The following is a 22721-nucleotide window of genomic DNA, read 5'->3' on the forward strand; positions in this document are numbered from 1 at the left end:
CAGTAGATGCTCATTGAGTGCAAGAGTACTTAGGTAAAATATTATTTTAAATAGTATGTACAGAGAAAAATTTTAAAACTAAAATTAAACTTACCTACAATTCAGTCTCTTACTTCCCCTTTTTTTTTCATAGCTCTGCACTCCACTTACCTGGATAGCTTCGAGTGTTAAGTGGGAGTTTCTACCACTCATTCGTATAACATCGGCCAAAATTTTGCGACAATCGGTCAACCGGATGTGCCCCTCCAATTTCCAAAAACTCGAAGGGAAAATTACGAACAGGGGAAACTCAGGTAAAACGTATCCTCACATTCTGTTTAATATTGCTTGAGTATAGTTGAACACCGAACTCTCCATTACAAGTGAATAAAATAATTATAAATATCGCAGTGCAGTAATATCAAGTATTTTGTCCAATTAATTTAGATCATTGTTGATTGTTCATTTTGAATTTGATTTCACACCGAGCTATTTGGATTTAATTGGATTTAAAATGATTTCATCCCCACGGATCAATGGTTACACGCAGCACAGTGTTTATCAAAATAAAGAGGTATTTATTTAATACTTTATTGTTTATTTATTCATAATTAATTTGTCGTATTTAATTATTTGTGATTTATTTATCATAACTATTTATTATTTATCATAATTATTTATTATTTTTCATAATTAATTATGGTGGATGAAAACACGTGGTTTTTTCACTTCTCGAATTTTTATTCATTTTTATAAAATAAAATGTTTCACTACCTAATTTTTTATTTTATAATTAAAATATTTAAAAATATTATATTATTTTTAATTTTTACAACAGAGAATTTTATTAGTCCGTTTATATTTCTGCATGTTCTGCGACATATACTAACTTATATTATACTCCTCTCAATCAAGCGAAGCTATTTTTCTAACATAATTTTATTCAGCGAAATATTTCTCAACTATTATTTTAATGTTTAATTACTTAAAAATCAAGATTTGAATTATTTTTCATCAGTACTCTTTTCTAAATATTTTATTTAATATAACGTTTGTTTATAAACAAACTGTCCAATTATTTTACTCTTTTTAAAAATATTTAAAAAATTTATAAATTATTTGAAAATAATTTATTAAATTTTTTTTTTGTACATAATCCTGAAGATAGCAAATACTTTAAGATTTTTTGGTTTTTTTTTTTTTCTATAGTACACACCCAGACAAAAAAATAATATTCTCAACGAGAATTTTCGACCCCGGTCATTAGGATATACTATCATTATCTTGAACGAAATAAAATTTTCTTAAGCTACCAAATTTTACTTCACTTAAAAATCCATCAACTTAGGCTTAAACCATTAGATACGGTCTTACTCTCAAGTTTTCTATGAAGGATTTAAATATTGGTGAAATTAAAAATGCATTTTTAAATATTGTTTTTTTGTTCTGTAAGTTGTAGTTTAAAAAAATTGAGATCTTAAATGTCAGATAACTTGAGTATCATTTTTTAACATCAAATTATTTATTTCAATACTTTATCCATTTTTTTAATTGATAACTTTTCAATTGAACTATGACAAGAAAAATTTATTTCTAAAATTCTATCTTTAAAAACTCTAAAACATTATAAATGCAATTTTTTTAAAATAATTTTCTGCGCCTAGCTTATAAAAAAAAAAATAAATTACTGTCTGTCAATTTCAGTTCTTTATCAATTTTTCTATAAATAATTTTTAATGTCCAATATATTTTAATTATTTATTTAAATTTTCTTATGTAAAACTATTCATTGCAAGACTCAATGAATCTAAAATTATCCATTCAATTTTTTCAATATTTAATAATTTATTACAAAATTCGATTAAATTTCATAAATTATAATCGTTCATCAAAAATTTTACGATTCTGAAATTTACAGATATCTGACAACTATCATGAGTTTACTTATTAAAAAAATTTATTGCAAAGAAAAATAAAAAAAGAAATTCCACATGTAAAAAGTTTGAAAAAAAAATTGTCAAAAGTTTACTAATTGATGACATCAAAGTCACTTTACCATTTCTAATTTTCTTTAACAAACAAATTTATTCCAAAAAATTATTTTTTTTTATTTAAAAAAATTACATTTTTTATTTTTGAAAATTTTTACATGTCAATTTTTTGCCATATTTTATTTATTAAAAAAATTATTAAATATCTGCTAAATTAATTTTCATTACAAATTTATGACATTAAAGTTAGCAGTCACGACAATTTTTTTTATTTTATTTAAAAAAAAATTTATTTTAAAAAATTGCATTTTTTATTTTAAAAAATTTTTATGTCAATTTTTTTTTTTCATAATTTTTTTTGCCATACCTTATTTGTTAAAAAATTTCTTAAAATTATTAAATATCTGCTAAATTAATTTTCATTAAAAATTTTTCTTAATTTTCCATTATTTAATTATAAATTTTCTTTCATCAGATGTCATACGGCGAGTCAAAATATTTTACACCAACGAAATCACGAGCAGAGTGGTTGAGAACATTGTACTCAACGCCGCCATTACCTGCAACGCCACCATTACCTGCAACGCCGTCCCCAAGCCCAGCGTGTTGGCAGTCGCCAAAATGTCAGACTCAGCTGCAATACTCGCCAATAGCGTCACCAAATGCAAGTTACTGGCATTCTCAGAGCCTTCAGCGTCAAAACACGCCAGTGATGCCATTGAGCCCAGGTTATCATGCGGGACAGTATAATCGGGCCCAAAAAATGCAAACGTCTCCGTCGAGTGCAGGTTATTATGCCGGAGAATTTAACACCGCAGCGTCACTGAATTCCAATTATCAGCATTACGGATCATGGGATCCGCGCCATAATTCTATGGTCCAATCGCCAAGAGCAGCCTACCAGCATACTCCACCGTGTCTTCAACAGCAAAGTGCTCTGAGATCGTCACCAAATCCAGGTTATCAAAACTCTTTACGCTCTTCTTACGATCACCGGTATGCAGGTACTCAAATTTCTGGAATAACTTCGAGTTATTGGAGCGCTCAACAGGATCTTTACCAGTGCGAAAGTCCCGCGCCACCAGCAACTACAGGTTACGAGTACACTTATCAATACCCTCTTCAATGTCAAAGTAGTCCAAAAATACCTGTCAATTCACCTGCACTGCATGAACCTAAAGTTAATCCGCTAATTACTCCAGTAAGCTCCATTCAAGAGTTGGATAAAATAATCCTGGATTTTGAAATGAGTTATTCGTCTCCTCGGAAGAGGGATAATGTCACACCTGTTAAGGAAGGGAAATTTGTCAAGAAAATGGTTGCCGCGTTAGAGCAGAAGTATTCTACACAAACATCTAAGGTAAGTTTTTTCTTTAATCGCATAATCCTTTTTATTTTAAAACTTTTTCTTTATGTTGTTGTGAAACTGAAGATAGTAGACCGCAATTACTTTATTTTAAAATGTAATTTCATAAAAATCAGAAATTTTATTAGACTGTTTTTGAAATTTAACATTATTGATCAAAATTATTGTTTTGATTTCTTTTTTTATTTATTAAATATAAATTTTCAAAATTATTAAAACGGAAGATTTTTATAGTCCGTTTTTATTTCAATATATCTTAATCCTATAACTTTTCTTTATTTTTTTTTTTTTTTTTTTTTTTTTTTTGGTATTAAGTAAGAATTTTAATTATTTACTTTCAAGAGTTAACTGAAAAAAAAAATATTTAAACTTTCAAAAGAATTTTTTTTTCAAGTTGCCATTTAATGTAATAAAATACTAAAACACATTCATTCTAATTAATTTATAAAATAATTTTGCCAAGAGATAATTCAAAATTTATAAAAACGATTTGTTGAAAATTTCGCAAGCTTCATTTGAAAATCATTTGAAGTCATTTTTGGAATTAATTTTTTTCTAAACTTCAATAACTATTAAAACATGACAATTTTATAGTCTATTTTTATTTCTGTGTATTAAATTTTTATTTAATACAAATAATCAATCATATTTAAAAGAATTTCTTTTACTTTTCAGAGTTTTCCTGAATTTAAATCCTTCCATAACAGTTCTAAGGATTCAAAGAACTCTTCGACTCAAAAATCGTTCAGCGAAACATTAATGTCAGCAAAGAGTGGTGAAAAATCAACTTCTTCCATCAATAACCATCAACAAAAGCAGAAAAACCACTGTCTGAATGATACTTTTATTCTTGAAGATGATGATAATTTCGAAATGGAAGTAGAAACCGAAGTACAACCTCGATTTGAGCCAGACCCAGACCCAGATCCTGTATCAAGGTTAGAACCTGAACCACAACCTCAACCTCAACATGAAGTCCAAGTTCAGGATAACAGACCAACTTACTTTGACACTGAAGTAGTTTTGCGAAAAAAAAGAGTCCCAGAGCCTCCAGCAAGATCAGACTCATTCAAACAAATGCCCAGCGCTCCGAAAATAGTTGCCGCCAAGTTAAAAAAACCAATCGAATTTGACGACGACACTGAGATAGAATGGATTCCAGTTACTAATCAAAAATTACCGCGTAAAAGTTCATTCAAGAAACTTCTTAAGCTGTTGACTGGAAAGAAGAATATAATAAAGGAAAGTAAATTTTTCTGCAGCCTAAACAAAAGCAACACCGAAACGAAATTACCACAGCGAGACTCAGGATACGTTGAAAAATCATCATCATCATCATCTTCGCTCTCTTCACAAGGCTCGACTAAAGTTCCAGCATCTCAGCCTACCCGGGATCAGCCGAAATTTCTGTCAAAGGAAAAAAACTCGAATTTATCGAGCTTCCAGCAACCCTCCGAAGATCATATCCAGAAATGGCTCGGGCTTCCATCAGAAGAAAATAACAATAACAATAACATGATAGCGGATGATAAATTGATTAATAAAAATAAAATAGTATTGGAAGAAATGGATAGAACTGAAGTACGACTGTCACTGGGTCCATTCTACCCAGCCCGGTCCAAGAATATTTTCACAGACATCAAAAGAAAATTGAAGGAAAACAGCATGAGAGCATTAAATCCACCAAATGCGTTGAAAAAATCAAAGGACTTAATTAACAGCTCGTTGACATCTTCTTGTACTTCTTCAGGTGCTCTCAAAACTCCACTCACTTCTGCAAAAAATTTTAAATCATCGTCAAGCTCTCTAAAGTCCAAATCTGCACGCAACAGCCTCGTAGAACAGAAACTAAACGATTCCTACAAGTCATTCGACGAGGACCTTTCTCCTCCTGAACTTCCATCACCGATCTGGGAGTTTCCGTCCAGCAGCAATTACAGCAACTCTACCTACGAGTATCTCAATTATTGGTCTCAATCCGAGCCCCATATTTTCTCTGCTACGCAGATTGAAATTCGCCGATCCATGATGCCTGATTATGAGGAGATGATCTACGACGTTCCCAGGTCTAACGCGCCAGGAAGACCCAAGTCCAGTATTTACGAAGAAGCATTGTCTGTCAAGAGACGCACCGAGAATTTTGATTCAAGATCAATAACAACGACAGATAATTTTTATGTGCAACCAAATGAAGAACCGAATATCAATTTGCGACCTAAAGTTTTATTGGGTCAACAGATTCTGAGATCAATGGCAGAAAACGAAACGAATCAACTCCGCTCGCCTTATCTGGTTAACAGTCTTAATCGATAGGATAATTTAATTTTTTTATTTTAATTACATGGATTATTTTAGATTTATCAAATTGCTTTGTAATGTATTGTTTATTTATTTATTTATTTATTTATTTTTATCTTTTAATTTGTTTTAAAGGATAAAAGTATTTTAAGCAGTCGAAATTTAACTAACTCTTAGAGCTATCATCAATAAGATGATAGGCTTCTCTTAAGAGGCAACTAATATTAATTTAAGTATAAGTTAAATAATATTTTTGTGATTGTGTATAAAATCGAATTATATTTAGAAAACTTATATGTATATCTGATCGACTGTTTATAAATTAAGGAACAAGTTGTCGGTATGAAGAATAAACCTCTCTGAGCTATCAATAAAATGATAGATATTTCTTTTGAGATGAAATTATTCTTATGTACAAATGTAAACGAATAATTTCAAGTCTGTTGTATTTTTCTTAAATATTTAAATAAGATCTTGAATTATTTTATTAAAGACCGGGAAACTTGTCCATTAATGATTTATTTTTATCTTTTAATTTGTTTTAGAGGATGAAAGTATTTCAAGCAGTCGAAATTTAATAAACTCTTAGAGCTATCATCAATAAGATGATAGGCTTCTCTTAAGAGGCAACTATTATTAATTTAAGCATAAGTTAAATAATATTTTTGTGATTGTGTATAAAATCGAATTATATTTAGAAAACTTATATGTATATCTGATCGACTGTTTATAAATTAAGGAACAAGTTGTCGGTATGAAGAATAAACCTCTCTGAGCTATCAATAAAATGATAGATATTTCTTTTGAGATAAAATTATTCTTATGTACAAATGTAAACGAATAATTTCAAGTCTGTTGTATTTTTCTTAAATATTTAAATAAAATCTTGAATTATTTTATAAAAAACCGGCAAACTTTTACATTAATTATTAATAACATAAGTATTAATCATTGTAATTAATTTAAGATTTTTTATTTAAGAAACGGGTGATAAAAAAAAAATTATTTACGTTAAATTATTTCAGAGGGATAATTTTTTTTTCTTGTTTAAAGGAATGTTAAAATAAAAAATCTGAATAAATTTTTATACTTTATTAAAAAAATATATTTTTATTTTTTTTTACTTATAAATTTAAGTTCCAATTTTCAACCGTTTGGTAATTTTTTACCACTCTATAATTTATGTTTACTTTGTCGCAAATATTAAGAGCATATGTATCATGATTTAATATCTGGCGGCTTAGATATTTCATATCTTTACATACATGCTTCTATGCATTAATATATCAAGAATACAATTGCTTATTACCGCATCGTATATCACAGAATTTAATTAAATAAAATTAGACTCTATAAATTCAATTAATAGTTTATTTTAATAAAAAAAAAAAAATAGAGGTTGAATTTTTTTACAGAGATTGCGATAAAAAAGGGCAAAGTAGAGACAAATAAAATAAATTTTGATGATTTAAGAAAGTTTCAAGAAGAAATAATGAGCAAGCTTTGGGAAAAACCCATAAAGACTAATCACATCGATGTAGAAGCGTCAATTAATTAAATAAAACCTAGTGTAGTGGTTAGACCTATCATTAAAGCGAATCGTTAGCGCTGTTCAACTCATTACTCTTTTATTAACTTCCAATTCGTTCTGGGTGTTTTTTTCTGAAAAATAAAGTAAAGATGAAAATAAAAAAATAAAATTTAGCCAACTCGATTATTGATTTAGAGAGTCGGTAAAAAATATAACATACCTTTAGTTTTTATTTTCTTCTTACAGATAAATTCAAATAGGAGAAAAAATATGTTGCGAATTCACGACACATAAGAAACAAAGTATCCTGTTGATTTGTATGCAGTCCTGAGTCACGTATTAGCCTCGATAGTAAATATACGAGGTATGTTTTAATATATAAAGGCGATAGAGAAAAAAGACAATTTTCCAGGGTGATGGCGTGGAAAATGGACGCACCATTGCTCGATCATGCTGCCCTGCTACATTCACCTTTAACCATATACACTTTTATACCCTTTTCATTCCTTATTTTATTTTTCAGATAACTGAAAACAAGCATCTCATCTCTCGGCTCTACAAGTGCCAGTTCTCACGATTGTCGTGACAGACCTCTTATTATATGTATAAAAGCTTTTACACCCTTATTTTATGCTTCGTGCTTTTGGATATTTATGCTCAGAAAAATATCCAATCTTGATTCACATTTACAATTATTTTTTTTTCTTCCAGACCAACGTGGTATTTATTTTTCTTCTTAGAAAAATTTTTTTTTAATTACAGATAAGAGTTTTTTTAAATTACAGTTAATTTTTGTCTAGAGCAAAAATTAAGTTTTAAATATAAAAAAAATTTACAATTTTTTTTTACAAAATTTAAGAGAAGAAAAAATAATTTTAGTACTACACTACTTTAAGTTATTAATAATAAATTGGTGAAAATTAAATAAAACTTTTTACAAAAATATAATTTTACAATTAGCGTGCCTACTTCTCGTTAATTAGTCAAACTATGAGCAAACAGGCCGACGGGGAAAAATGAGATAAAATGAAAAATTAACTTTTTTTATAACAAACTCTTGAGAATTTTTATTTCAAACAAAAACGACATGAAATATTCTTTCCCATTTTACCCTACTGTCCTCTTGCTCTAATAATTCTCTACTGCATGGCAAAAATGTTATTATCATCATTTAAGAAGAAGAAAAAAAAATTGTCTACATAACATCATTTAGTTATAAATATGAAATAAAATTCATGAAACTATTTTTTCCTTGTAAATAAAAAAAAAAAAAAACTCGCCTTTTTATTATTTGCTTAATCAAATTGAAGAAGAATAAATAAGTAGGTCGCTAACACAGCCGTTATCTGCAAAATTAGAATGGATTATTAATAATAATAAAAAATTTATTTTTTGTTTCTTAATTCCAGGTATTTAACTAACAGAGCGTGTTTATTTTCCCCGAGAAAGCTCTTCTCGACTCCCAAGTACTTTAATCCGCGTACCGTGATTCGAATACAAACAAACCCCGAAGAAAATTCCAGTGAATCTACCAATTATTTTCCTACAGAACATGCTTTTTTATTGCATTACAATACAGTTTATAAAAAGCTGTGCATCGCAGATAATTTAATATTCAACATTCCCAGCAATGCTAATTTATTTTAAGCGTATTAAAATTTTTAAATTTAGTTATACTATTAAATACAGTAAAACAACTTACCGAATGAAACAGTGGAAGATTAATATTAAAAAATCCATCTGCAGAGAAGTGTAGTTGACGATTCACCAGGTGAACAGAAGTTTCCACTTCCTATGTGTGTATTTTATCCAGAAAATAGAGTAACACATTAAACATAGTTGTAAATTATTACATTAAATATAATTTTATAAATTATATGACATAAAAATTTTTTTTTAATACAATTCAATTAAAATAAGTATAAGTTATGTATTTATGAGATACCATCGATGCTTACCATCTTGCTATCGTGGGTGTAGAGCCAACGTTTCCATCCTAGCATTATATAGCTCATGCAGTTTGCCTGGGTAAGAAAATTGCATAGTTAAATATCCCGCTGAGAACAATCCTGAGCCAGATTAATCAGCATACCATTTGTTAGGGAAGTAATAAAAGTTTAAGAAAATAATAAAATTTTCCTGGCTATTTTTGTTGGCAGTAAATTTTCATTTTTTTAATAGATTGGTATATTTTCTATTTTATTAAAAAAAAAAAATAATAATAATAAATAAAGTTAATTTTGTAACATCAAGAGATAAAAAATTTTACTAATTTTATTTGACAAAAAAATTAAGCTATGTAAATTTATAATTACATTTAACGTTAAAAATTTTTTCAATTTATAAAACTTGAAATAATAATTTTTTTTTTTAATTTCAGTAAAATTTTTTCTTCCAAAACTTTTTGAAATTATTAAAATTTTTATATTTATATTTATTGCAATAACTACAGATTGTTATTCATTACTTAAAAAACTTTTACTATTATCAATTTTCTCTTCTCTTTATATCAATAACTACGTACACTTTTTATATTTTTACATTTATATAGATGTACTTTTATAAGTCATGGGTCCATTATGCGGGAGACTAAGCAAGGACAGCAATCAAAGCCGATTACTTTTTATTTATCTTTTACTTCGACCCTTGATGATGAGAAAATTCAAGTTTATCGTGTTTAAGGACGGAATAAAATAAAATTACGGAAGAAAAAAAAATTTAAAGCTTCTGAAAAAAGTACTGCAAAAATGAAAGCATGAGGACAATTTTATAACTCCATTTTTTATCACAGAGTAATTTAAGCAGTAAAAATTTTTAGTGATGCTTTAATTTTTAAAACACTTGGAAATTATTGTTGCTTTTTTTTTTTAAAATAAAAGATAAATTACTTACCTCACTAGACGTGTAGTGGCAAGAGTAATTGAGAAAAAAAAGTTGAGAAAATATTGCTACGAACCAACCAAGAAGACAATTAATAAAATTCACTTGAACTTTCCCTTCCATCACCCAATTAATAACAAAATAAGAAGAAGAAATACTGTGAAAACTCAAATTCCCCAACCAAATTATCAACGAAAATTTGTAGATATTGTTGAGCTTTATTCCAACAGCAGTAAGCTCGCTGTGAAGACAATCCACGAGTTTGTCATCGATAATGGGATCAGCGTGTATCCATCGCGATTTGTAAGCATGACTCTTAGTGATTTCATTTAACTCTTTGAATCGCTGGCCCAGTATCAATACAAGTCCAGAGAATTTAGTGATTGCAACAGCAGCTCCAACGTACACTATCAAATATGTCATGTTATAAAAAAAAGTCTCGTTAAATGCAGCCATTCCTAGATTGTTTACTATTCCCCAAATTATGATGTTGAATCCAATTATGAACCAAACCACTAGACGAGTTTTTTTTTCATTTCTCACATATCCCAGATCTCGCATTGCTTGGTCGAAGTCTTCGATTTTATTCCATATCCAACCGATTTCTTTTCGTGTACTTATGCAGACTATAAAGTCCATTAATGTTACAAAGTAATTACCCACAGTCTAAAAATAAAGAAGAAATAAATTTTATTATTAACTATCATACACAGTAAAAAATTTTACGTCATTGCGTCAAAAAATTTTGTGTTAAATATTTGACACTTTTAAGTGTAAACTAGCTGTTGCCCGCCCGCTCCGCTGGACACTTTATAGAATTGTAATTTTAGATCTAGACTTGAAATTCAATTGGAGTATTATTTTGACTTACACAGATTCCAGATTCCATCGAATCGGAAGTAGAATTTATTGAAATCCGTATTGAGATGATCTCTACATGACAAATAAAAGATCCTTACCAAATTTGAAGTTGATAGTAGCTATAGTTTGAAAACGGGAATTTTTCATTGTTAACGCCCCCGCAACCCCCCTGGTGGGTGAAATTTTGTAAAATTCGTTCTTAGCTGACCTCTACTCGGTGAAAGAAATATTCCTGCCAAATTTTAAGTCTCTAGGTCTTATAGTTCCAGAGATATCGTGATGAGTGACTATATCTATAAAAAGTCTCCTATATATTTATAGATTTAATATGTATTGTGTTAAATTAACATAAAGAAGTGTTAAATTAACACAAAAAAGTGTTGAATATTTGACATTAAAATTTTTTGACGAAATGACGCAAAATTCTTAACCGTGTACTAAATTACTTTTATTTTATACTTTAGTGAATTCTGTATGATAAAGAGTAGTCTTCATATCTGTGCTGGGATCCAAAACACCTACAAGATAACGCCAGATGACGTAGGTGTAGACACAAAACCAAAAAAAGGCAAAAATCAAGTAAGAATCTGATGGCACGAGTTTATTGTCCTCAAATTCATAAGGCGCTAATCCAAATACGCGAACCACATAAATTAGTGGACATATTGACTTGTAGAGAGACGAATTTGAACCACGAGATGCTTTTTCTTTTGTACGACGTATATGGGAATATATGCGCTGCGTTAATGGTCGTTCTGTTTGTCTGCAATGAACGAATTTATTAATTTATAAATATATAAATGATATACGTAACTGTTTTTTACCTGTGAACTTGACTCAACATTGTGTTCCTGTGTTTGATTTTGTGAGCGATAGCCATGTTATTTGATCAATAATTTATTTGCGGGTCATAAGCATTCTGCTGCATATAAATATGGTATAATCTGATTCAGATATCTAAAAAGGGTGCAAACAAGTTTATTATTACATTATGTATGTACTGGAATTAATTAAATTTTACCTAGGTAAAAAAGAGTGAAGAAATGGATTCCTGTCAAGTTGTAAGTTACTAAAACACTCTTCACTGATACTTGATATCGATTGGAGAGAAGAAAAAACCCTGGATAAATATGCTGTAAGCAAACAAATAAACGTGATTACGACAAGTAGTTCAAGTGTAATCGCAAATTATGATGTTATACTTTGTCAAGTACATGCAATTATTGGATTATTTATTCATTTAAATTATAGATGATGATACCATTCAATAAAACAAACGAATTATCCACAATAATAATAATAATGTAATGTTACTCATACTTGATTTACTTTTATCCAATATTTTGATGTAATAAATCGAAAATTTACTTAATTTTATCATAATAGAACTCGTAATAATTAACACTCCTTCAAAAATTTCCAACCATCAAAGTAGAAATTATTTATGTTTAAAATATAAAAACTATTTTATTATTACTCGATACTTTAAACTGTATATGAGTACTTACTTAAAGAAAATATAATGAATAATGAATAATCAATCGCCAAATTCATATTTTATGAACTGAAGATAAAATTAAAAAGCTAATAAAGTTTTTTTTTTCTCAAATAAAATTCGCTCTTAGAGATCTAATCAAAAAAGCTAAAACGAAAATTTATGGGTAAAAAAACTAATAATAATAATTATAATAAGAAAATAAGCAAGATAGTACATACAAAAGAATCTGCCATTGAATAAATGACATCGTATTTAATAAGAACCAGAGATTCAATCGAATATAGATTTTCTTTTATGCTTGTGACCATAAATATCCCCTCAAAAGATTGAAGAGCTATAAAATTTCTAATAATATCCAAGGATCACTAAAAAAGTAAACAAGAAAAAATTATATTTTTATAAACAATATTAATTTTATAACTGTTATAAAAGCTCCACATACGCAGTATTGAATTTTAAAATTCAATTTTATTTACAATGAAAAATACTTACCAAAGGAAGCGTAACAGCGACGAATTGGCTTCTGGTATTTATTTATTTTTATTTTTTGTTCCATTAACTTTGGCTTTTATTTACTGTCTACTTACCCTCATTTCTTCAAGCTTTCATTCTCTTTTTGTATTTTTTAGAACGACATGTGGATGTCTTCTGATGAGATAAAAGAGAATTGCAAGCTCACAAAGGTTTGCGTGTCGTTCGCGGTTGCACGCGCGCACACGTGCTGCTAAATATTACTCTACGTCGCAAACTGATGAATTATTAAACAAGAGTAGACTATGATAATAGTTGACACGTGAATGGACAAAGTAAACTGAGAAAATCCTTCGACACGTCGCGTTCAACTCTATAATTCCGATGGTATGTGAATATACTGTGAAAGTTAAATTTGATAAGAAATAAATTAGTATAATTAGAGAAATGTAAATAACGAATAAATGAAATGAAGTATGATATGTATAAATAATAAACTGTTATTGAAATGTTAAATCAATAAAAATAACAAAATTAACAACGCTCGTTGGCTTCATTCGTTGTCTCTACTTTATTTATTAATTATAATTATATTGAACTTTTTGTTTGTTCAGCTCTATTTATTTCGATCTTTTAATTTTGTTTTAATATCTTATAATTTATTTTATGCAAATAGTTAAATATGGACGGAAAATATACATTATCAAAGGGTAAAATAAATTTGTTGTAATTAAAAACTCTGGATATTATTAAAATGTAAATATGCATCATTTTTAAATTTATAATATAATAAATATTAATTAATTTGTTATACCACTGATGAAGTTTGAATTTTATTCAAAAAATACGTAAAAAAGTTATTCAATCTTTTGAAAATGTAGATGAGAATACATATTGAGTCTATGTTGGGAAATTTAATGCATGCAAATGTCTTTTATCCTGGCACTTTACTCTTTCCATTCTGGCCTATACTGATGTACTAGGGAAGAATAAGAATGTAAAAAAAAAAAAAAAAGTTGCTTCTTCAAGATCTTCAAAAATGAACAAATTCCCTCGCTTATAAATAATAAATTATTTAAACCATTTTTCAGAATAAACTTCTTTTCTTTAAAAGTCATATGGCTGTTGGAGTTTATTAAAACGTAACTTTAGTTGATTTGAAAAAAGTAATTTAATTTTTAATCGAAAAAATGTTTCAACCGAAACTTGTATGCTACGTTTTTCTATTTAAACGAATGGAACGTGAATGACAACTGATACACCATGTATATGATATTGTAGAAGTATGCAAGCGAAAAATTAGATTTTTATTGCCCTTCGAACTTTTGCTGGAAAAATATTATCCCTAAAGGTATTTCATTTTGCGTTTAAGTTATTTCGCTAAAAAAAAAACTTGACCAATTGGCAATTAGAGCAGATGGTAAAAAGTTAAACTTTGGAAAAAGTTTTTGAAAAATTACTCCAGTTGAATGCTTAAAAAATTTTTAAATTTGATTTTCTAAGCAACTATTCTTTAAATATAGATAATATTAATTAAATAATCAGTAATACTACAATGAAAATTAAACAATAGTTACTCATTTAATTTTGAAATTATTGTATAATTGTATGACAATTCCGTTGTATTGTTCAATTTTAATATTACGTAATAACGTTATCATCATATTGAGAATTATACAATCATTAGAGATGAATTGAATGTTAATTTATCGTATTAAATGAACTGGCGATGACATTTAATTATTGAGAGAGATTTAAAAGGACAAAGTATGAGCAAGTAATTTGTTACCATCGAATAGACAATTTTTTCTCAAGAAAAACGAAAAATCAGTAAACTCTTGCAGCAGTAGTTTGCTTAGGCATGTAATAATTTAAACTTGTCTTTATACTTGATAATAAAACACTCGAGGTAATTTAAAAATCAGTGAAACTTTAAATATTTATTTATTCAAATAGGCAGTTACTTTGGCGATAAATTACCTTCCATAGAAAATTGGTTTATGTGGTTCCGAGCATGGAAGACAGTAGGTACTGATGTGCACCAGTTTTCTAGCTCATTAATCCTCGTCATGGGACTTGTATTGCAAGTGGTGAAACATTTATGCGGTCACAAATTTAAGAAAAATACAAAATAATAAATAAGAAAATAAAACTGAAAAATACACACCACTCGACGGAGTATTTTGTCTCTGTTGGCCCCATTTCTCACCAACAATTTTTCCTATTCCAGATAAGGTTTTACACCGAAATCTAAACCATTATAAATATATTTTTATTAACAAAATTCAAATGTCGGATGTAATATATTACCATTTTTCCATCAATTTTTTTCCTCGGTAAAAAGCATTATGTAAGCCTGATAATTTTTTATATCCTTTTTTTGAGCACCTGATAAACAGCTTTAGGTGAGATTTCGATAGCCTGCGGAGTGCCCAGTTCCGCAGCTATTAAGTTTAGGTGATTTTTTACATGTACCTTTTTCTCTTTTGACCTCTAAATGTATAAGCTGGATATACCTCGAGTCATGACCTTTGGGGACGTCGGTTGACTGAATAGTCACTGTAACTTACTGGCTGACAACAAATAAACTTTTATCACGTTCCACTCGTAAATCGACAATTGAGAAGTTTCATCCGATTCATAGTTTCATTCCTACTGGGAATACATTTAAATTTCTATTGTTATTCCATTAGTTTTTTAAAACTTATATTTCTATTTATTTTCGGGCCTTTCATTTGCTTGAAAATAGAAAATTTTATTTAAATCATGTTCATTTAGCTTCCTAAACCTAGAAAAAAAAATTATTAATTGCAACAAAACATTAAATTGAAATTAAAATAAAATTAGCACACATCTGACAATTTTTAGGATTTTTTCTTTATTAAAAAAAATTAATAAAAAAAAATAAAAATTTGATACTTCAAAAATTTTTAAAAATATAAAGGTAATTTAAAAAAATATTTTTTTAGTTCTAATTTAATTAAGGAAGAAAATAAAAAAAAACTTCAAACGTGAACTGACTTTATTATTTATTATTTATTATTTTATTGTTAATTGGCCATAGAGTCAAAGCTCCTTGCGGCCTTTAGTATCATTAAACTGCCATCACTTGGCCTTTAGTATAATTCAACCAACCTGCCATCACTTGTTAATTTTTTAAACATGATACTGAAACATTCTACATGTAGAGTTTTTTGCTAAATTTTTTTCATTACAATTTAAGTAAATATTATAAAATTCTAAAAAATTGTCAGATGTCTGTTAAATTCAGTATGATTTTGAAACTACTAACCTACTTACTGAAAAAGTATTCTATGAGATTGCTTCAATAAAGGTCAGTTTTTCAAACCGTGTTTTATTTAAACCAACTTTTTTTTTTTTTTTTTTTTTTTTTTTTTTTTTCCCAACATATAAAAAAACTACGATACTGAAGTTAGCTGACATGTGATGATTTCTAAGATTTTTTTCAACAAATAAATTATTATGAAAAAAAATCTTTCTAAAAAATATTAAACTTTTCTTTTTTTTAATTGTTCTTTTTTTCTGTACTTTTCAAAAAAATATAAATCAAAAAAAGATGAAATAGAAATTTTATCCAAAAACATGAAAGTCAAAATCTTTTCCAACTTTTGAAGGCAAAACAGCTATCGAAATATTAATTTTTAGATATTTTCGATATCACCACCCACCATAAATCCGCCGTAAAAACAATCAGAATAAAAAAAAATTTTTAAATATTAATTTTTCACCTATATGTAGCCAAAATATGTTTGACCCCACTAATAAATAATTAATGACATTAAAGTTAGCTGTCACTTGACAATTTTTTAATTTTCTTTAACAAAAAAATTATTTTTAAAAAATTGCATTTTTAATTTATTAAAATTTCTACAAGTCCATTTTTTTAATAATTTTTTTTTTTTGCTATAATTTATTTGTTAAAAAAAATTAAAACATTTGTGAAGTCACAGCTAAATTTAATGTCATAAATATTTACTAATTTCACTTATAGATTTGTCAAAAAGATGAAAATTAATTGAGCAGATATTTAATAATTTTTCTAATAAATAAATTACTGCATTAAAAAAATGGACATATAGAAATTGTAATAAATTAAAAATACAATTTTTTAAGAATAATTTTTCGGAACAAATTTTTTTGTTAAATCAAATGAAAAAATAGTCAAGTGACAGCTAACTTTAATATCTTGTCAAAAAGTCATTGTTAAAATTAAAAAAAAAAAAAATGTTTTTTTAGTAGTAATTTGTTTGTGTCAAACTCCAAAAAAATAACAGATATCTGTTAACTTAAGTTTCACAAAAAAAACTCTGGTGTGAAAAACTGGTTTTAAATTTTTTTATAATTTCTACAACTGGAACACTTTTGTGTTTTTTAAAATTTTCTTTACCATGGTAGTTGTCCAACCTTTGACGTATCAACTCAGCTGGTAAGTAACTTTATGCGCGGTTTCTTTGTTCTTTCTTCTCTTTCGTTTTTTTTTTTTTTTTTTTTTTTTTAACCGGCACAAAAAACGAGCGAGCAACGACAACTTCACTGTTTATCACAACTGCTCGCTGTTGAGTTATCATTCAACTGTCTGATGTTTAATTTCGGTTAATAATTTCAGTAATAATAATAACCATTATTATTACCACGATTACCGCACATAATTAAAAATAAAATAATAATCACCATGTCAAGATTAATGTCAAAAAGTAAAGCAGCTCAGACAATGAAGGAATCACTTCTCCAATGGCTTTGTGTAAGACATGCGACAGATAAACCTGTAACCAGAGATATGTTGAAAAAAACAGCACTTGAATTTGTCGAGTATTATAATGTTGAAGGTTTGTTGATAATTTTGCGTCACTATTTTAATTTTAATAAGATATTATTATTTAATAATAATAAAATTGCTTACCCAGGATACAAATGCGGAGGATCTTGGTTAACCCAATTTTTGAAGCGTTACAAATTTTCACCATCGTTAACTGAGTGTTGTGGTCCAGAGTTTGAGAACTTTGGTGAATGGATAGAAATAATGCGACCTTATCTGTCTAATTATCAATATGAAGATCAATTTTTCTTAGACGAGCTTGTGATGTACACCGATTTCAAGCCTTGTGATCAGTATCAAAATCAGCCAGCGCGCGACATAGATGAGACAGGTTCATCGGTTGATTTTGACGATGAAAGTTTGAGTACTAAAGTCCTACGACCACCAGCGATGAACATAGTTTCTATTTTACTAGTCGTAAACACCTCAGGAACTGAAAAAATGCTTCCAATAATTTCTGGCCGCTACAAAATTGAAACTCCGAATCAAGATTGTATTTATCAATCCGATAATTACAGTCGTATAAATGACGGGACACTTGCAGGCTGGCTGATGACAATGAATAACAAAATGGCTGAGATTAATCGAAAAGTAATTTTAGTGTTGAACAGAAATCACGTAAATGCTGTAAATTTCGCCCAACTGACTCACATTCAGCCTGTTTATTTGCCAAACAAATTTCCTAGTCATCTACGACCTCTCAGACGAGATGTTTGTCATTTTATTAAAATGTACTATAGATCTAGTTACGTTCAAGGACTGTGTCAAGAGCCGACTAAGGATTTTTGGGAACCTGAAGAAATTATTAACTGCCTGGTCGAGGCCTGGAAGAAAATGCCTTCAGAATTAATAGTCGTTAATTTTCAACGAACGAAATTTCGCAACGATGATTTGTATTTGAATCTACAGTGTCCACTGTGGCATACTTTAAAAATAGGAGTGAGCTTCGAGAAGTTTGTCACCTTTGACGATTGTCTTAGCGAAGCAAGAGACATTAATTTTAACTTGGGATTTTTGGAGAGTTTGGGTAATGTTGACAGCGAGCTACGCAAGTCATTCAGTCATGATGGAAGTGTAAGCAAGTCTAATTTCGTTGACGATTCTATGAGTTCCCAAGATTTCGATGGAAGTCTCAAGAGACCGAGTGACGATTCTGTTGACGGAAATTCTTGCGAGCCAATGGATTTTTCTAATGCTAATCGAAGCTTCACTGTTACTACTGAAGATATTCATCAGCAAAATATCCAACCTCCGGTTAAACACGTTGACTATGCGGAAGAAACTGAACAATCTGCTGATTGGAAATCAATTGGTTCTGATAAGCCGATAATAAACTTAGCTTCTGACAGATCAGCGGGTTCTGATCAAGTCGACGGGGATAATTCCGTAGACGTCACTGCGAGAAACTCTCCTATTGATACTTCCACTTGTAATGATGACAAAAGGTACCCTACAAATGTTATTAATCAAACGAATTCGTCGCCTGAATGTAATGAATACACGCATTCATATTCTCCTTGTTCTAATCATCAAGACAAATTTTTTTATCCATACAGCAATCAAAGTAATTCATACACAAATCTGGATCAAAAGTACGATCGCTATGACTATGATTCTGAAAGATTGGGACAAATGATTTATCCGAGCTCGCCAATTCCAAGTACCAGCAAGCAGGGTCTTGAAGAGTCTTATGCGCTTCAACGTCTCTATTCAGGTGGTGAGGACAGCTTTAATAATGGCAAGATTCATAAGTTAACGCCAATCGTGATCAAAAGCCCTCGGGTTGATATATTTACTGACAGAGATAATGAAGCAGGAGCTGGTGATGGAGCTGATAACTCTAAAAGATTTCGTCCTAATGAAGATACTTGTATTCATAATCCTGCTACAGTTACTGCTATTGAAAACTGCTCTTGTATTAATGAACCGCCCGACAAAAAAATAAAATATGAAGCTCATTGGTCTGATTGTTATCAACACCAACCGGTATTTGGTCCCAACCATTGTTATGATTCTTATGATTACCCAGTGAATCTACAGACTGGTGCTATGGAACCGACTGATGCTACAGATAATATCGAGGTGGAAAAAAGATCTATCTTTACATTGACTGATAATACTCAAGGTTAGTTTGGGATTAATCAAAAGTAAAATAGTTTATTTTTATTTATATTTTATTATTTAAAAAAAATTTAAGTTTTTGATAATTATTATTGAAAAATTTTATTTAATAATCCGGTTTGTTCTTCTTATTAATTAGACTAAATTATTTGTTTCAACGTCATCTCTATTCTGTAGAAAAAAGGATGGAATTTAAAAATTTAAATTCAACTTTTATTGTTTAAAAAGTACATTTATTATTTATTTAATAATTAATTAATAGATAAAAAAAATTACTTGTGTTTATTTTTAAGATCCAAAGATTAAAGAACATAAAATTAATGGAATAAACAGTATTTTTTGTAAAAAAAAAAAAAATTACGTGTTTCGTTTTTTATAATTGAGATTCATATAAAAGTTTAATAGGACTATTTTTAACTTGATTAATTATTTTTAAAGCTTCTTGCAACAATTCCGAGTGAATTTCATCAATACTTTGATTTCCTGAGACAATTTTCCAGGTGTCATCTTTAAGTTTCAAGAAATTATCCGCAACTTTTCGCTGAAACTCCTGACGCTCGAACCGTTCATTTGCCCAGCCTTCACGAGACATGATAGTTTCTTCATCAGCGGTGATAAGAGCTACAAGATCCGGCGCTGGAAGACCACGATCTGGTTCTTTGCACCAGGACAGACCTTTGTTGGTTGATGTCGCCGAGTATGCTGCTCCAGATGCTGCATATCTGAAAGATTAATCATTGAAATAATAATAGCTTTCATTTATTTATTCAGATGATTAATTAACAATTATTAACTATTAACGATACCTGTCCACGACAAGCGTTACTCCAGAATTAAGTGTCTTAATTAAATCATTGCTGCATTCCCATCTATTCGCTGAAAATAATAAATGCACTGCTTCAGGTGCTAAATCTTTTTTTGATGTTAAAAATTCATCTATCAATTTTCCAATCGTTGTTTTGCGATCTGTAAATAATAAAAATAGAAAATGAGGCAGTCATATTTATTTTTATACTTGTTAGTTGGAAAAAAAAAGTAAAAAAAAAAACAAACTAGGGAAACCACGTGCTTCTGCTTTTATTCCACTGTCATTAAGTACTTTTACGAGACGCTTCATTTGAGTTGATTTTCCAACACGGTCACAACCTTCTAATACTAATAACGCGCCTCTTTCCATTTTTTTAATTTAAATAATTAAGTTCTGATAAAATAAGGAAAGAAATTACAAATAGACAGGAGTGTTTATTTTTTTAAATGTAACCTTATTTTTATTACAAAGAATAATTTTATCAACTGTTGATAAATGGAAGACATTTAAATAAAATTGGTCAATTATTCCTTGAGGTTGCGATCGACAACATTTATTAGAGTTAGCAAAACTCTAGAAAATTTTAAATTCCGCTACATTCAAACTTTATAAAATACATTAGCTTAAATAGAATATCAGCCGAAAAACATGAGTGTCAATTTAGCAGACGTCTGATAATTTTTTAATAATTTATAAACAATTTATTTGTTATAGAAAAAAAGTTGTATGAAAAAATGCATGTGGAAATTTTGTAAATTTTGTAAATTATAAAACTCCGAGCTCTTGAATATAGATAAAGATAAATCTTATATTCCTCAAGAGTTAAAATTAAGGAGGAACACCACTGTGACGATCGAAAAAAAAGAGGTGATTTTCAAGAATTTTTTTTACAGGGAAAAGAAAGGAATTTTGGGGCCGGATTTTTTTATTTTATTAGGGGTACGTTGAAGATTATTATCCTAAATTTTTATTAAAAAATATTTAATTATTGAAAATTTTAATTTAAAAAAAAAAATGGCGACTGATTGAAAGTTTTCTCACTATTCTTACTGTTTTTTTTTTGTTTTAACCCGGCTAAAAAAATTTTTTCAAATTCCGTACGTGCGACGATAACTACATCCTTATTGATTAAAAAGCAATTTGGGTATTTATTTTCAGATGATCCGTTTTTGAGTTATCGAACCGACCATGGAGGGGAAATTTTTTTCTAGTGCTCTACAAGATTGTTAATAACTTTGGAATAATTAAATATTTTTTAATAAAAATTTAGGGTAATAATCTTTAATGTACCCTTCAGAAAATAAAAAAGTCCGATCCCCAAATTAATTTATTTTCCCTGTCAAAAAAATTCCCTCTTTTTTTCGATCGTCACAGTAGTGTTCCCCCTTAATTCAATTTCGAAAAAGGTTCGGTCCGACGTATATTCATCCGAATAATGATTCGGTCGAAAATACTCATCCAAATAAATATATATTTACATTTTTCGACTAAAAGAGTGTTCGTCTGTTCATTAATTTTGGCATAAAAATTTTCGTTGTTATGTTTTTTAATTTATTGAGACTTTGTGACTTTGAAAGATTCTATTAATATAGCTTTAGTTTTTTCCTCTATTCAACATTACATTTTTCGGAATTTTAAAATTTGTAAAATTAATTATTTTAAATTACATTTTATATTAACTTTCCAAGTTCTAGTAATTTATTAATTCGGAATGTTGTCAGTCTAATTAGTTGACTGCAACTCATTCCCTGATTAATAAAAAAAAAAATTAAAAATGTAGTAATATAATATTTTAATTAACTTTTTAATTATACTTTATTATAATAATTATACAGATAAATCGCAATTATAATATACAATAGATAGTATATATAAGGTAAATGACTCAATTATTGAGACTGGCCGAGTTATTGACACTTGCAATTTTATTTTAATTAAAAAAAAAAAAAAAAAAAAAAAAAAATCTACTCTAATAAATTTATATATATTATTTTTTAATTGTAAATTTTAAGATAATTGGTTTTTTGAGAATATTTTATTTTTTTACTTAAAATAAAATTGCAAGTATCAAACAACTAGG

At 28.5% G+C, this 22721-nt stretch overlaps 4 protein-coding genes across 4 annotated transcripts; 2 read left to right on the top strand and 2 right to left on the bottom strand.

The window, feature by feature from the left end:
• The first annotated feature begins 312 nt into the window (after positions 1-312).
• LOC141536122 (uncharacterized) lies at positions 313-6709 on the top strand. The gene is made up of 3 exons (XM_074256387.1): positions 313-553; positions 2446-3330; positions 4012-6709. Exons 1-3 carry the CDS (start codon positions 494-496, stop codon positions 5647-5649), a joined length of 2583 nt encoding a protein of 860 aa, XP_074112488.1. The 5' UTR covers positions 313-493; the 3' UTR covers positions 5650-6709.
• Positions 6710-8445: 1736 nt separating this feature from the next.
• On the bottom strand, positions 8446-11786 carry LOC141536013 (uncharacterized). Its single transcript, XM_074256212.1, has 6 exons — positions 11731-11786; positions 11366-11669; positions 10058-10711; positions 9124-9189; positions 8868-8957; positions 8446-8511 (listed from the first exon to the last, which is right to left on the bottom strand). Exons 1-6 carry the CDS (start codon positions 11784-11786, stop codon positions 8461-8463), a joined length of 1221 nt encoding a protein of 406 aa, XP_074112313.1. The 3' UTR covers positions 8446-8460.
• Positions 11787-17407: 5621 nt separating this feature from the next.
• On the top strand, positions 17408-19842 carry LOC141536663 (uncharacterized). The gene is made up of 2 exons (XM_074257345.1): positions 17408-17722; positions 17801-19842. The coding sequence occupies exons 1-2, from the start codon at positions 17569-17571 to the stop codon at positions 19840-19842; spliced, it is 2196 nt and encodes a 731-aa protein (XP_074113446.1). The 5' UTR covers positions 17408-17568.
• Positions 19843-20068: 226 nt separating this feature from the next.
• LOC141536664 (thymidylate kinase) lies at positions 20069-22232 on the bottom strand. The gene is made up of 3 exons (XM_074257346.1): positions 20887-22232; positions 20640-20799; positions 20069-20555 (listed from the first exon to the last, which is right to left on the bottom strand). The coding sequence occupies exons 1-3, from the start codon at positions 21008-21010 to the stop codon at positions 20207-20209; spliced, it is 633 nt and encodes a 210-aa protein (XP_074113447.1). The 5' UTR covers positions 21011-22232; the 3' UTR covers positions 20069-20206.
• Positions 22233-22721: the final 489 nt, after the last annotated feature.

The sequence above is a fragment of the Cotesia typhae genome, unplaced genomic scaffold (genome assembly GCF_013202065.1).
Source record: "Cotesia typhae breed Kobodo isofemale line unplaced genomic scaffold, CoteBio_Ctyphae scaffold_152, whole genome shotgun sequence".
In the NCBI taxonomy this organism is placed as follows: domain Eukaryota; kingdom Metazoa; phylum Arthropoda; class Insecta; order Hymenoptera; family Braconidae; genus Cotesia; species Cotesia typhae.